This window comes from Crocodylus porosus, unplaced genomic scaffold (assembly GCF_001723895.1).
Source record: "Crocodylus porosus isolate Cpor-Errol unplaced genomic scaffold, CroPor_comp1, whole genome shotgun sequence".
Lineage (NCBI taxonomy): Eukaryota > Metazoa > Chordata > Crocodylia > Crocodylidae > Crocodylus > Crocodylus porosus.
The window spans coordinates 33,666,362-33,680,784 of record NW_017728906.1 but is presented as its reverse complement, the minus strand read 5'-3'; the positions used below and the strand labels follow the sequence as shown (position 1 = coordinate 33,680,784).

At 42.0% G+C, this 14,423-nt stretch overlaps 1 protein-coding gene across 3 annotated transcripts in view; it reads left to right on the top strand.

Annotated features, from left to right (window-relative positions):
- GRIK1 (glutamate ionotropic receptor kainate type subunit 1) overlaps positions 1 to 12,539 on the top strand; it is a 245,092-nt gene extending 232,553 nt beyond the window's left edge. Inside the window, exons 15-17 of one of the 3 annotated variants that reach the window (XM_019528788.1) lie at positions 23 to 273; positions 2,114 to 2,278; positions 12,067 to 12,153. In XM_019528788.1, coding sequence (XP_019384333.1) covers positions 23 to 273; positions 2,114 to 2,263 — 401 coding nt within the window. In that variant the 3' untranslated portion in view covers positions 2,264 to 2,278; positions 12,067 to 12,153. Of the gene's footprint in view, positions 1 to 22; positions 274 to 2,113; positions 2,279 to 12,066 lie in introns of all 3 variants that reach the window. The other 2 variants (XM_019528786.1, XM_019528789.1) reach the window with 2 other exon arrangements.
- Positions 12,540 to 14,423: the final 1,884 nt, after the last annotated feature.

Sequence of the window (14,423 nt, the reverse complement as noted above, 5' to 3'; positions counted from 1 at the left end):
TGTTCTTGCTCTTGCTCCACAGGGTCTCCTTATAGAGACAAAATTACCATTGCCATTCTCCAGCTACAGGAGGAAGGGAAACTGCACATGATGAAGGAAAAGTGGTGGCGGGGCAATGGCTGCCCTGAGGAGGACAGCAAAGAGGCCAGTGCTCTCGGGGTTGAGAATATTGGGGGCATCTTTATAGTGCTTGCTGCAGGGCTTGTTCTTTCAGTGTTTGTAGCCATTGGAGAATTTATATATAAATCAAGGAAAAACAGCGATATTGAACAGGTGAGTCGTCTGTTTCTAGCTTGTATTTGTTTTAGGGCCAAAGTATTCAAGTATATAGGAGGCTGTATTGTTAAGAGTCTTTGTGTTGGATTCCAGCTCCTGTGTTGTTGAACCCTTGCCATGTTTTCCTGGCACCAAAGACATATAATTTATTAATGAGAAGAGAGAAGTACCTCATTCTCAATCCAATTAGTGCTGTTTAGTATGACTGTGCAGAACCTTCAAGAGCAGTTAATTCCTTGAACAGTTGTTGTTTGATCTTAAGACTTCAAACATAAATTGACTCGGAAGGGAGCAAAACATAAAACCAGAGTTCTCTCTGTGGCCTTAGCATCATCACTTTGAATAACGGCAGCAATTTACTTGTTCTAACTCCACAAATGTAATTCTCTCTCGCAGCGTGAAGCATTCCTTCAGAGCCAGGTATCTGTATGTCCCACATTGAAGTGCAAATTTTAAAGTGTGGAGCAAAACTAAAGAGTGATAGGAGTCACAGAACAGGATTTAAGGCCAGAGTGTAACACTGGTGAAGTGTTAGAAAGACAGAAGAGGAAAGAAATACAATTTGTGGGTATTGTGGCCACCAGGGAAATAAATTGTGCAATTAAAATTGAGTATTGATACCAGATTAATACCATATCAATATGTTTGAGACCAAGACAAGGCAGCAAAAGTACTAGTACGTGTATTCGTGAACTCCTCTTCAGCTACCTCTGCTTTGTCCCTCGGATAATCATCCCTGGTTCACGTGTTGAAGTCCTGACCTGTCTAGCAGAGTTCTGGGCCAGCTCAGACCCCTGTTTCTTTCACACAGCATCAGACTGCAGGACTGGGACCACTGAGAGGGATACCAGTTCTTTGCCTGTACCTTGGACAGCAGGTCAATAGCGAATAATAAAGTCAGTGGAGCTGCATCAGTCTGTCTTTCCTGATACAGGCCCAATCTCACTGCGCAGTAGCTTAGGCCTGGATCTTGTAAGCTTCATGTCAGCAGGCTTCCATGTCTGAGCAAACACCCACTCAGTGTAAATGATGGCACATAGAGACCCAGGATGTTATATATTTAAAGCAATTCACAGGACAGGGTCTTGGTAAGCAAGACATCCTTGAGAAGCAAAGACCAAAGAGAATCTAAGACAATACACATTGGTAAGATCTTAGCTGGGTTTTAGTCACAATTCTCTTACTAGTCTTTTTATAAAAAAAATATAGGTAATACAGTTAATTAAAGTGCTTAGTACAATTGCTAGTGAGATGACACGGTGTGGTATTTGTAGAAAAATCACTAAGGCAGATGTGCAGGACAATATATTTCTGACCTCATGATTAAAATAGACAAAAACTTTAGCATCACCAGGTGACTATTAATTTACTTGGCTATAGTTTGGGTGAATAAGAGTGCATTGCTGACAGAAACCTGATGTGATAAAAGTTCAGCTGATGTGGAAATCCTACCACTGTATCACAGCAACATGTAATTGACTACAGACAGTCTCATCATAATGAAAATCTTCACCTGCATTACAGTAAAGTGGCAATATCACTGTAGGAAGTGATTTTGTAAAAAGAATACAGACAGTTTCATTATAACTTCCTATTTTCTGCGAGGTTTTGTCTTCTCATAGGGCTCCAAGAAGCTTAGACAGAAGATGCTACATAACATGCAAAGTTTATGATCATACAGCAAATCTAAAGCGTGCATTGTATACAATCGGTGACTTTTCTGTTTCCATAAGATAATCTTTTTTATTTCAATATAGTTTGTGTTTCATTTCCATGTTCTTTTATTTTGCTTATTTATTTTCTCCTTTATTTTGTCTCCATTTTTCTTGCATGCAAGGCCTTTTGTTTCTTTTATGGACTACAATGTAAGCAAACCCATCCATCCAACTCCACTTCTGGAACCACCTTATCTACGGAGTTAGACTGTGGAAAATTAATCCGAGAGGAGCGAGGCATTCGAACACAGCCCTCCATTCACACTGTATAGTCAGGACAGAAACAGGTGTGTCTTAGAGAAAGCATTCATCTCAAAACAGCACGATAGGCAAGCTTTTGACCTTATGTAGGTTATAAATGGTTCTGAAGCCCATCTACTACAGTATGAGCTAAGATCCTGGTATGCATCTCCAGGGACCTAAGAATTTGAGCATTTACAACAGGGGTGGGCAATTATTTGGGCTGGAGGGCCACTTAGAGACTTTTGGTGAGCTGTTGTGGGCCAGGTCAGCACTCCACCCTTGCTGCACCAAGTCAGTATAGTCGGACCCCCAGTTACACAGTTTAGAGTTACACTGATTCATGTATACACGCTTTATATACCATTGACCATGTTTCAACTTACGCAATACCCTGCTTCAAGTTTACACTGTTTGTGGTAGAGTGGTTGTTAGTTTGGAGTCTGCTTACACAGCGTTAGCATCACTTGTCATCTCCTCCAAGATCATCCATCATTTTTGGTTACATTAACCCCTGAGTATTTGTGAAAATGGCATCAAAGAAAGCCTTTGATATTGTGCCCAAAAGAGCATATAAGTCTACACCCTGGCCCAGAAAATAGAAATCCTTGATAAATTAAGAGACGGCAATAGTACTGCGTTGATTGCTCACCAATACAGTTTAAGTGAATCGACTGTGCGTACCATTAAAAAAAGTGAGCAAAAAATTAGAGACTGTGTGAAAACAACAACCCCTGTGAGTTTGAGAGTGTGGCTGGTGACTAGAATTCCTCATTTAGATAAGGTTGAGAAACTCCTTAATCTTTGGATCAAGGAAATGACCAATACAAAAGGAGCAGCTGTCGACGGCACGGGAATTAGGACTAAAGCTTTGTATGAGCATGTAGCTGGGAGAAAGCTCTGTATGAGCATGTAGCTGGGAGTAAAGGTTTAATAAGGCTATTAATTCCATTAATGTTCAAATGTCCTTTTATTATAAGATAATGTTATCAAATATTGGTCCCAGGTCTCTATCCCCCTGTTTTCCATTGACTTAATGCCTTGAGTTACACGGTTGAAAGTTACACAGTGTTTTCAGGCATGTATCCCCAGCATAACTCAGGGTTCGACTGTACTGCTCCACACGCCCCCCGATCCCAGCCCACAACAGGTTACCAAAACTCCCTAACTGGTAGATTCCTAGAGCAGTCTGGACCCCCCACACTCAGATGGGCGATAGTATGGGGCCACAGATGGGCAGGGAGCAGAGTCCTGGAGTGGGACAGGCAGGCAGAGCTGAGGCTGGGGCCAGGATTGTGCAGCAGTGACAGTGCAGGGTCAGGCTGGGGCACAGCTGCAAACTGCTCCCTGCACGATGGATCATGGCTGGCCCAACCCAGGAAGGGGCAGAGCATGCACCCATGAGCCAGCCCCCAGTGCCCCCATCCCAGCAGCACAGGCTGGTCTGTTTTCAGATTCATCATGTGAGGAGCAAATTGCAGCTCTGCCTATGCCCTGGCAACCAGCCCATGATCTCAGCTCCAGCCCCACCTGCCCATCCCACTCCCAGAAGCTGTTTTCCACCTGCCTGTGGTCACATCCCATCCCCTGGCTGAGTGCACCCTGCCTATGGGAGTCCTGGGTCAGTCTCCATGGAAACCCTGCTCACCTGCTCCATCCAGCACCCCTGACAATGCTAGATAGGCTGGGATGTCTGGGCAGGAGGGCTAGGTCTGGCAGTGGTGGTGACAGTGGCAGCAACAGCCAGAAGGAGCTGCCATCACTGGGGCTGCCTGGAAGCAGAGTCCAGCCACCATGCCATCCCAGCCTCACTGTGCACAAGGCTGAAGTGGGACTGGTTGCACATGTTACCACCAAGGCTGCCAACTGAGCATGGCTGAGGGACCTGCTGTGGGACAGATAAAATCCCTTGGCAAGCCTGGCCTGCAGGGTGTATTTTGCCCACCCCCTGATTTAGAAGCACATCAGGGAATAATAAAATACACCCATCTTGAAAAATGAATGCAACATACTGTATTTGATTTTTAAATACCACTTGATATACACACAGTAATCTTCTTGTCATTCCTTGGGTAGACCAACATTTTCAGGTAAGAAAAAATATTTACCTTTATTCCTTCTTCAGCTAAAACTGATGAAACCCTTTGCAGTATCATTAGCTGAAACTCTGATTTATAGGACTTTACTGAATGCTTTTGCAGAGACTGAACAGCAAAGTCCAGGTGGTTCTCTAGAAATGTTGGAAAGCAAACACCTGCAGGGCTCTATTAACTTTCTGAAGCCCCATTGCATCAAACCAGTGAATTTTAGCTGACACATCTTATTCCCAGTGTCAATATTTAATGAATTTTAAATCCTCCATTTAAAATTCATTAGACAAAGCCTCCAAGTAACTTGCATTATATCACCAAATCATATTTGTTAGTTACATGTAAAGCCGGTACTCAACAAAAGCATCAGAAAGGGAACCTGTTTACTGTTGTATGCGTACTTTTTTGATGCAACAGACTTCAAGGGAATTACTTTTGATTCACACCTGGATAAATTAAGAGAGACTTGTACCCATTGTATTTCTAAGACACAGGTTTCCTTCATGGTGTAGCTGCCTTTAAAAATCAGGATATCAAATAATACTGATTTATAAAGCTTTTTCAGTTTTTTACATAATAAAAATACAAATTACTAGGAAGTTGTCTAAGAATTTGTTTTAAATAGCAATGCTGAAACATTTGTGACCATATATATTATCTATATAAATTTAAAGTTGGAAAAATATGGTGAACTGTAAAGAACTACTCAAAACAGCTTTTTAGCTAGATCTCATTATATCCTAGCATTTTCACTATTTCATTTCCCAACTTGATCCTAACTCCCAGTGCTGTATATGCCAGTTTGCATCCATTTGTTGGGTACTTATATTGATCCTTGGTGTGTGCTAGGGTATCTGCATTTATTTTTTAATATGCTGGCACGGTTCCTTTGTACACTGCAGTTTACACCTGTGACCCAAGTTAATGAACTTTTTTTACTGAGGGACCATGTTTGAGCTTTATTGCAATTACACGCTTCTTACTGATCGACTTCAAGCTAAATAGATGAAGTACTCCAGAAGATGCTCTAAGCACCCTAAACACATTTCAACTCAGCCCTGTTCTCTTGATTTTTTTAGGCTTTAAAACTAAGACAAGAAAATATCATTGTCTGTTTCTATTTTGCATTATCAATTGGTCAGCTTTATTTGTGATTAGATGTACTTCCAATAATCTCAGTGGTTTACTCTGATTCCTCCATCAGTTCTTAAAAACCCTGACAGGCTTTTTATGACAAAGAAAGCAGTCTTAAAATTTATGTGTGTTCATACCCCACTTAACACCTTGGAAGAAATGAACTTAGTCATGATAAAATTATTCCTAGTAAACAACTCTTATAGTCAGATTTCTTGAAGAGAGACCTGAGAACTTTGATCTGTAATACACTGCAAATTTGGGTCTTCTCATCAACACCTAGTGCTTACAAAAGGTAGGTCTCTCTGCACACATCCTCTGGCTTCGATTCAGCAGAATCCTTAATATGCATTACTTCAGATGGAAAATAACTTTAAATCCAACCCTGTCCTCTGAAGTCTCAAAGGAGAGTAACACTGGCAAGTAGAACTGCGTGAAATAGCACCATTCCACTTCGACTTTCATTTCGATGGAACAGTATTTTGTTTTGAAAGCACTGTTCCATTTCATTTCATTGAAACTTTTGATGCTGTTTCAACGTTTCGCCCATAGGCTATTCTGCAGCCAGCGCTGGGAAGATAAGTGCTGCCTCTGGCCCCAGCCAACAGCACCAGCATTCTGTGATCTGGGAGGCAGATCGGGGTCCCACATCCCCAGGAGCAGTCTGGCACAGCCTTGGCAGCCTTCGTGGGGGTGTGGGCAAGCCCCTGATCTGTCTGCCAGATGACAGGAGGCTGGTGCTGCTGGCTGGGACTGGTGTGGAAGCCAAGTAAGCATGGCTTCGAAACTCAAAATGTTTTGAGTGCCCTTGTGTCATTTTGAAGCTGTTTTGAAGACTTTTGTTTCATTTTGATTTTGCTGTTTTGAGCTGGAAACCCATTGAAACGAAACACCAAGAGAAATTTCGCACAGCCCTACTGGCTACTGTGCTTACTATTTTAACCATTGCTATGCCAAAGAAATGGTTTGAGTTTCAATTTCCTATTTGCCAGTTTCCTAAATCCTCATGCAAGTTTGCATAGATTTATAGTCTGAATTGTGCTGATGATTTTTTAGATAAATATCTTCACATCTGAGAGAGAGAGGCTACAGGGATTTAAAAAAAAAAAGAGTTATATTCTTAGTAATAGGAGTCTTTACTACTCGCCTGACTGTGCCAAATGGCAGAGTAGATTTCATCTTGCCTCTGGGAACCATTATAAAGCAATTCTCTTGCTCTTATTCGCTTGCTCTTAATGGAATTTCCTATCTAGATATGAAGGTGTGGTAAAAAAAGCTCACGGGCTACTTAAGAATTATACTAGCAACTAAGTATGTGAAAAGCAGGAGCATGAATTGATCTTCAATAGCAAGTACAAGTACAATGTGAACTTGGACCCTGATTCTGCAAGGGACTAGAGTACCCCAGAGAGAAGCAAGGCATTTGCAACTTGTCTTAGTGGAGGTTGAGGTACTTGGTTAGTTTCAGGAGGTGCTCAGCATCTCAAAAATCTGGCCCATATTATGAAGATAGTCAAGGAGCATTTAAAGACTCTCCACTTAGCAGAACTCTAGGTTTAAAATGCAGCTATGTACAGAGCTTCAAATATGTGCAGTTTATTCATCAGAATATTTTGTTTGCCTTTTTAGAACTACGAGCCCTGAAAACTGCATCTGAGATCTGACAGTCAGGACAAGTCAGTTCTGGCTTGTGTATTACCATTACTAATGCAATCAGTGGGCACATCTACACAAGGCACTTTATTCAAGATTAGAGCAAATTACTGCACTGTAAACATTACTGTCTACATGTGCAGACACTTACTGCGCAGTAATTTGCTCTAATCATGAGTAAATTTGCTACCTGTAAATACAAGTAGAAAATTTACTCCTGATTACTTACTGCACAGTAATGCATATGTAGACAGCTGACCAGAAGTAAATGTGCTCCCAGTCAGCTGGGCAACAGAGGACAGGAAATTGCTTCCTGCCCCTGGGACCTGCCTGCTGTTGGGGCAGGCTCTGCCACTGGAACCCAGGCAGGGACTATGTCCCCCTGTCCTGACAGCAGGGAGCCCAGATAGTGACATGTATATACTTACTCATGAGTTTGATAAGTTATAAGCCAGTCTGCACAGTCAGAGCAAGGGGAGTGCGAATCAGAAAAGTGCTGAATGGGCACAAAGTACAAAAGTAATTAGTCAAAAGACTCCACATCTTTGGAGTCTGATTCTATTCCTGCAAGTGACCACATGAAAATGAGACAGCAAGACAACCCATATTTATCTTCTCTCAGTTATACCCATAGCAAATCTCCAAGAAGGATTTTTCCACAAGCTATCAGATCTGGAAACTCACTGTCTGCTCTGGGAATTAACCTGAGCTGCTTCTTTCTTGTGCACCAGTAGTGGTTTAACTATTACACAGCTCAGCTATTACACTCTGTAATGCTTGTGCAACCTCATTAGTCTACATTTTGTACAGCTTGTATTCAGATAAATTCACTTTTTTATTAAAAAAGTGAATATTGGGTGTGTCTACATGAGACATGCTAATGCACATTAGCCTAATTTAATGTGCATTACAGGTACACATCTACACGTGCTCTCTCTTAGTGTGCATTGGAAATGGTAAAGTTAGGCTAATTGTACCTAAATTTGATACCTGAAAATGCAAGTATCAAATTTAGGTGCAATTAGTTAAAGTGCAAAAAGCGCGTGTAGATGCAACCTGGCACTAACTTTAGTGCTGGGTCTGCCCAGCCACTAGGGGCACATGGCAGGGCTTCAGGGACAAGTGCACTAATTTTAGTGGCAAGTCCCTGCATGCTTAGACACCTGCCAAAATCACTTAATGTGCATTAACTTTAGTCATGCTTAAATGCACGTGTAGATGCACCCATTGAGTAACAATAGATGTGAGGTGTCCAGGATAATACCTCCATAGTAATTTTTTAATGAAGAATCATGCTTTATAAATTCTGATATTGTTTGTAGTAGCTTACATACTAATCTATATAATTAGTTCTTAATGGTAGACTACTCAAGTAGACTTCTGATGTACTACAGCAGTTTTATTTTTACCAGGAAAAAATGTGTTTAAACATTTTCCCCCAATGTCCTTGGCACAAACAAAGATCTTTTTCCCCCAATATTTAGCATGTCTCATTGTTCCACTTATGTGCATTATTTAAAAACATGGCTACCTTGGTGGTTGCCACATTTCTGCCTTTCTTTCTCAGTGCTGCATTATTAGCTGCATCCTGGTCAGATATTCTCCCAGGATAAATTCTTCTTGTTATTGAATGATTTTTCTAATTCTCAGGTAGGACAAAGCAACTGTAGACTAAGCTTTCTGCTCAGCTTTAATAAAAAGGCAGTAAAAAGTTCTCTCTCCACAGGCAGACTTACTTCAAAGAATAATTTGTGACACATTAAATATCAAAAGGCTCAGTTTCTGTATCCTCATGATCTTCTCTTTATTATTACGTATTTGAAAGAAAAAAACATTTCGGTATGACAGAGTCAGGGGCTATTACAGGCTCTATTTAAACAGAAGCATCATTGCAAGTCCAGGTTGTCTTTTCAGAGTGCACTTCAGAATGTCTGAGAAGGGGGAGGGAAGATAAGAGAGGCATGACTGAGCCCCAAATATTCTGGCCTTTTCAAATTACCAGTAGAGCCCACCATTTCGTCCCACCTATTGTCCAAGAGGTGATAGGACTTTGTAGACAGAGAAAAATATTCCATAGAGCAAACATGTGACCTTGTTGATATCCCATTTGGACTCATTTAAAAGGGTCTGTCTAGGTTCCTAGTATTACTACTATATTTACTTCTTTATTTTAGGACATTTTAAAATAAAAACAGTGCCCATGGCAGGTGATTTCTTCCAGCACATTAAGTCAATCCAGTATTGGAACTGTAACAACTGACATGTTTCCAGTAGGTATAGCACTGGAAGCTGGAGTTGGACAGGACTTTGGAAGTTATGTGAATTCTGCAGTTTCCACTCACAAAGTTTTTACCTTTTGTGTAACAGCAGGTTCATAATGGCTAGGCACAGACATTACACATAAACCGGTATAAGTGACTGGAAACTAGTCTAAGCCAGTAACAGAACAGAAGTTCAGTGCACAGACTGATTTACGGCAGAACCCAGTTTAAGATAGACTTGGATGGATGTAGTATCAGATTTGATCAGTTTAGGTTAGAACGGTTGATTGAACTTCTGTTCCAGATCCCTCTTGATTCAAGTTAGGTCACAATCCCTCAGCATCCCAGGCACCCTTACAGACCCTGCTAACCCCCCACTCTCAGGGCAGTTGGGCTAGCCAAGGCCCGATCTTGTCTGCTCTGGCTAAGCTGGACTGGCCCTGCCCCCAGGCTGCCTCTGGTCCCCAGCCCTGCATCCTGCCTGTGCCCGTCAGCTGGGTGGGGCAGTGGGGTGGAGGTGAGGGAAGGGACTCCCTGACTTGCCCCCTCCCAGCTGGGGTCTGCACAGCTGGGCAGTCCTGTGCAGCAGAGGCTGTCCCCCCAGCTGTGCCTACCTACTTGGGCTGGGCAACCAGGCCCCCCACTCTCAGGAATCGCAACCTATTAGTGGCAGAGAGCCCAGCCCCCCCAAGCTGGTGTCTATACAACTGGTGGGGAAAGCTATAGGAGAGATTCTGTGCTGGATCTCCCCCCTCCCTCCAGCTGACAGCAGAGTTGGGGGCATATGCCCAGCAGCCAATCACAGATGGCCCCCACTTGGCTAGGCTTGGTTGCCCTTGGCAATATTCAGCATGCTGAGAGGCATGCAGGAACACCCCTCACCTTCTGGCCTCAGCCAGTGCAGGCATCTGTCCTACCATCCCACACTGAAGGGCTAACATATGTTCCATTTGCTCCTGATACAGTCTACGTTGCTTAGAGAAACCCATGTAGATCAATTCTGCCTCAGGCTTTTTGAATGTCTGTACTTAGCCAGTGTATGCACTGTTTTGCTCTCCTCTTCTGGATCCAGGACTTTCTGTAACCAAGTGGAGAAGTGTATAATTCTGTCAAGGAGAGAACTTTGAGATTAAGCCAGGGCCATACTATTTCCTTTTTGTATATGTAAACTACCTACAGGTAAAACAATTTACAACCAAGACCGGCAACAAAACAACATTAAATATATATATATTTTAAGTTTAGCACTGTTGTCAGGAGTTACTGGCTTGGATGAACAAATAAGCTGAAATGTATTCTGTGAAACAATCTGGACATCCAAACCATTCCTAATATAACATGGGTTGTTATTAAGAAGAAAAAAGACCAGCTTATGAATAGAACAGACCAATTGGCCATTTTAGATTTTTTAGGAGCTAGGACAAGTCCACAAAGTTCACTAACTAGGTTAGCTAGATGTTTAAGACTTCAAGTATTGACCTATTAATTATGTCCCTGAAATATGTATGTGCAAATACTAGATGTTCTTTATGGCATTAATTTAGTGACATGAAATTATAAATAATGCAATGAGCACAGTGCAATGGGGATAATCTGAATCAGCTTGGACAACTTGTACGTTATTACTGTACCAGAAAAAAACACTTTTCAAGCTATAGGCTGTATAAACCCACACATAATAAACACATGCAGTAAATATGAATTGGTAACACTCTTATTATTTCCTTCCTTAGACAATATTTTAAAAATATTTTCTCCATGTCTTTGTAGAAAGAATATTAAGCAATGTATACTGCTTTAGGGATTTATATTATTTTCCTAAGGGACAAATAATTAAACAGAACAATTCCCACTCAAAGTTATATTTCTGTACTTCAGCATTCATGTCTTTAAGATGTAAGTGAGCATAGTTTTAAAATGAAAAATTGTGTTTGATATTCCCAAGGAAAGTTAGTATCCAAAAAAGGTGAGTCTCATAAATCGAAACCACGGTAGAAACCACAAATGTGTTTGGGTAGGATTTTCAAAAATATCAAGCATTGGCTTAACTCTATTCCTACAGAAATTGAAATTAAATTGACTTGAGTGGTAACAGAGATGGACTAAAAAGTGCAGCTTCTGAAAATCCCATCCGTTATGCATTAGACTCAACTCTAGCTGAATTCAGTGGGCCTTGACCATGGCACAGTCACTGCTGTGTAACTGACTTTTACACCGGTGTAAATGAGTAGATAAATGATATAGAACCCCATGCGAGAGAAATGCTAATCCAATGAAAGCATCAGAAGTAAAACTACACTGTCAATACAAAACACTATTATTATAACCACACTGATGCAACTTATGAGTGTTGTCTACAACTTCCTCAAAGTAGCTATTTCCTCAAAACAACAATTACATTATTACTGCCTTTCTTCCACCTAGTGGTGACCTGCAGAAATAGCATCTTACAGACCCTGTGACAAGCTGCTGGTTTGTCTGCTCCAAATCCTGATACACTTGACATCTGTCTTCAAAACCAATGTAAATTACATAGGTATCAATTTACCATATCTCCAGACTTCTGAAACCCAGTGGAAGATGAGGTCAGGACCGACAGCCTGATTTATAGAAATCTAAACCTCAAATTGTACAGAATAAGGGCTTGATGTTTATTTTTAATAATTATTATTAAAAACCTTTTCCATGTTCCACCAGTGTCTTTCTTTCAATGCTATAATGGAGGAGCTTGGAATTTCACTCAAGAATCAGAAGAAGTTAAAGAAAAGGTCAAGAACTAAGGGGAAATCATCGTTCACAAGTATCCTCACTTGTCATCAGAGGCGGACACTGAGGAAAGAAACTATGGCATGAAAAAGACCCCTCCCCCCCAGTGAAATATCAGGAATAAAACAAAACAAGGCAAAAAAAAATCTGCCTACAAGTTGATTAAGTTGATTATGGTGGGATTTCTGAAAATAGACATTTATTGTGTGCTTCAGAAATGCTGTTTGTTTGTTTTTTTAATCTAGAAAAGGTACAGCAGTTAAATGCTCACATAGACTGATGTACTAATAATTATCTGGAAAATATCTCACCATTTCTTTTTAAATGAATTTCTATGCTCACCCATTTTGCATCTCTTTCTCCCTCCCTAAACATTAATGTATGTGATTTCTAAATAAATTTTTAAAAAAGGATACAGAGTCCTTTTTTCCATAATCCATGGGTACTATATGTTTTTTCTTATTGCTATTTTGTCTTAATTATATGGTAGTATTACTTCCCTTGCTTTTTAACATATGACTTGTAGTTGGCAATACCACAGTGTAAGTCAGGCCTTAAAAAATCATGAGATTAGCTCAGAAATCTTCATTACAAGATATAATTAAATGCTGGGTTCAATATATTTCCCTTCCAGTTTTGCACCTTTATATAAGGCTAACATTTTGAAGGTTTCCCTTGCAATTGTGAGGAAAAGAAACTTACATTAAAAAGGAGGTGAGATTTTCATGTAATAGATTTAAGAAGAGATATCAGTGATCACAAAACTCATGATGAAATTTTGAGCACTTGCAACACTGTCATTGTTGCATTGCAATGACTTTTGCTCTTGGTACATTACAATAAAGGAATTTCTGATTTATAAAGCTTCCTTATGAAATACCAGCCAAGAATTCTGTAGTATAAATGGGCCACAAAAATAGCAATGATGACATGAATCTGCTAGGAAATAGACATGCTGATCTCTTGGTTATCACAACCTGATATAGGACTAGCTGTGATTAAGCACAACAGAGTAGGGGACTTTCTATTGTACCCTACTCAGGTATTTCCCCCAGTAGAAATCCTTCTGAGAAAGGAAGCAATACAGACATTCATAGCACTTGTACACGTGAAGTTTCGTCCTTGGGGTTGCATTCTATGCCCGCTAAATTGAAATGCTGGGTTTTTAACTGAAACCCAGCATTTCAATTTAGGGTTTTCATCATTGTTACAGCGAGGGGCCGGATCCTTCCCCTCCTTCCCCCGGTGGAGCCTGCTTGCAGCCAGGGGATGAGCTGCTGGTGGGCCAAGGGGCAGCTGAGCTGCAGGGGACCCCGGCTCTTCTCTCCTTGGCAGTAGCTCTCCTCCCAAGGCCGCCTGGGTGGGCTGCTAGCATGCCAGGTGCTGCCCCAGCTCAGATGCAGCACCTGGCTGGATCCAACTGTTCTCCAACCCCAAGCTGGGGCAGCACCCAGCCCGGTAGCAGCCTGCCTGGGCGGCTCTGTTGGGGGTGCTGCTGCCATGAAGGGAAGGACTGGAGCTCCAGGGAAGGACTGGGGCCAAGTGGCCCCCACAGCTCAGAAGCCACTCAGCCCACCAGCAGCTCACCCCCTGGCCATGGGAGAAGTGACCAGGCTCTGCCAGAAAAAAAAAGGATTGGGCCCCTCACTGCTTTTGACTTCAGCAGGTGCCTGATCCTTTTTTTCTGGGTAACCTGGCCACCTCTCCCACGGCTGAGGGGTAAGCTGACTAATAGCCACAATGCATCATTGCAAATGAAACTACATGAAGATGTAGTTTTGTTTGCAACAATGCAAACTCATTTCACCCCCCCCAAACTCCTGCATGTGTGCAGCGTGACATCATTAAGCCATACAAAGTGACATTTTCGTTACACGTACCTGGTAATGGTGTGACATGTACAAGCGCCCTCTTTAGTCACCCACTCTTCTCTCCTGCTCTCTGTGCCTTCAGCAGACCGGAATCAGACAACTCTGTCCCAGTTTGGGAAAGGGGAAGGCAGCAGTGTCTGCTCTACTCTTCCCAGTCCCCAGGGGGCATGGAATAGTGGCGGGAAAGATTCCCCACATCTGCCCCACACCAGTCTGGGAAACAGGGTGGGGAAGCAGCCTCCTCCACTGCCCTTCCAGTTTCTAAGAAGAGAGGAGAGGGAGCACCGGGACAAAGTCCCCAGCCTCTACACCAAGTGGGGCAGTGTCAGGCTTAGGGAAGAGGCACGAAGCAACAGCAGCAGCTGCTTCTTTCCTGTCTTCTTCCAGCCAAGTCCCAGAGAGGAAGAGAGCAGAAAG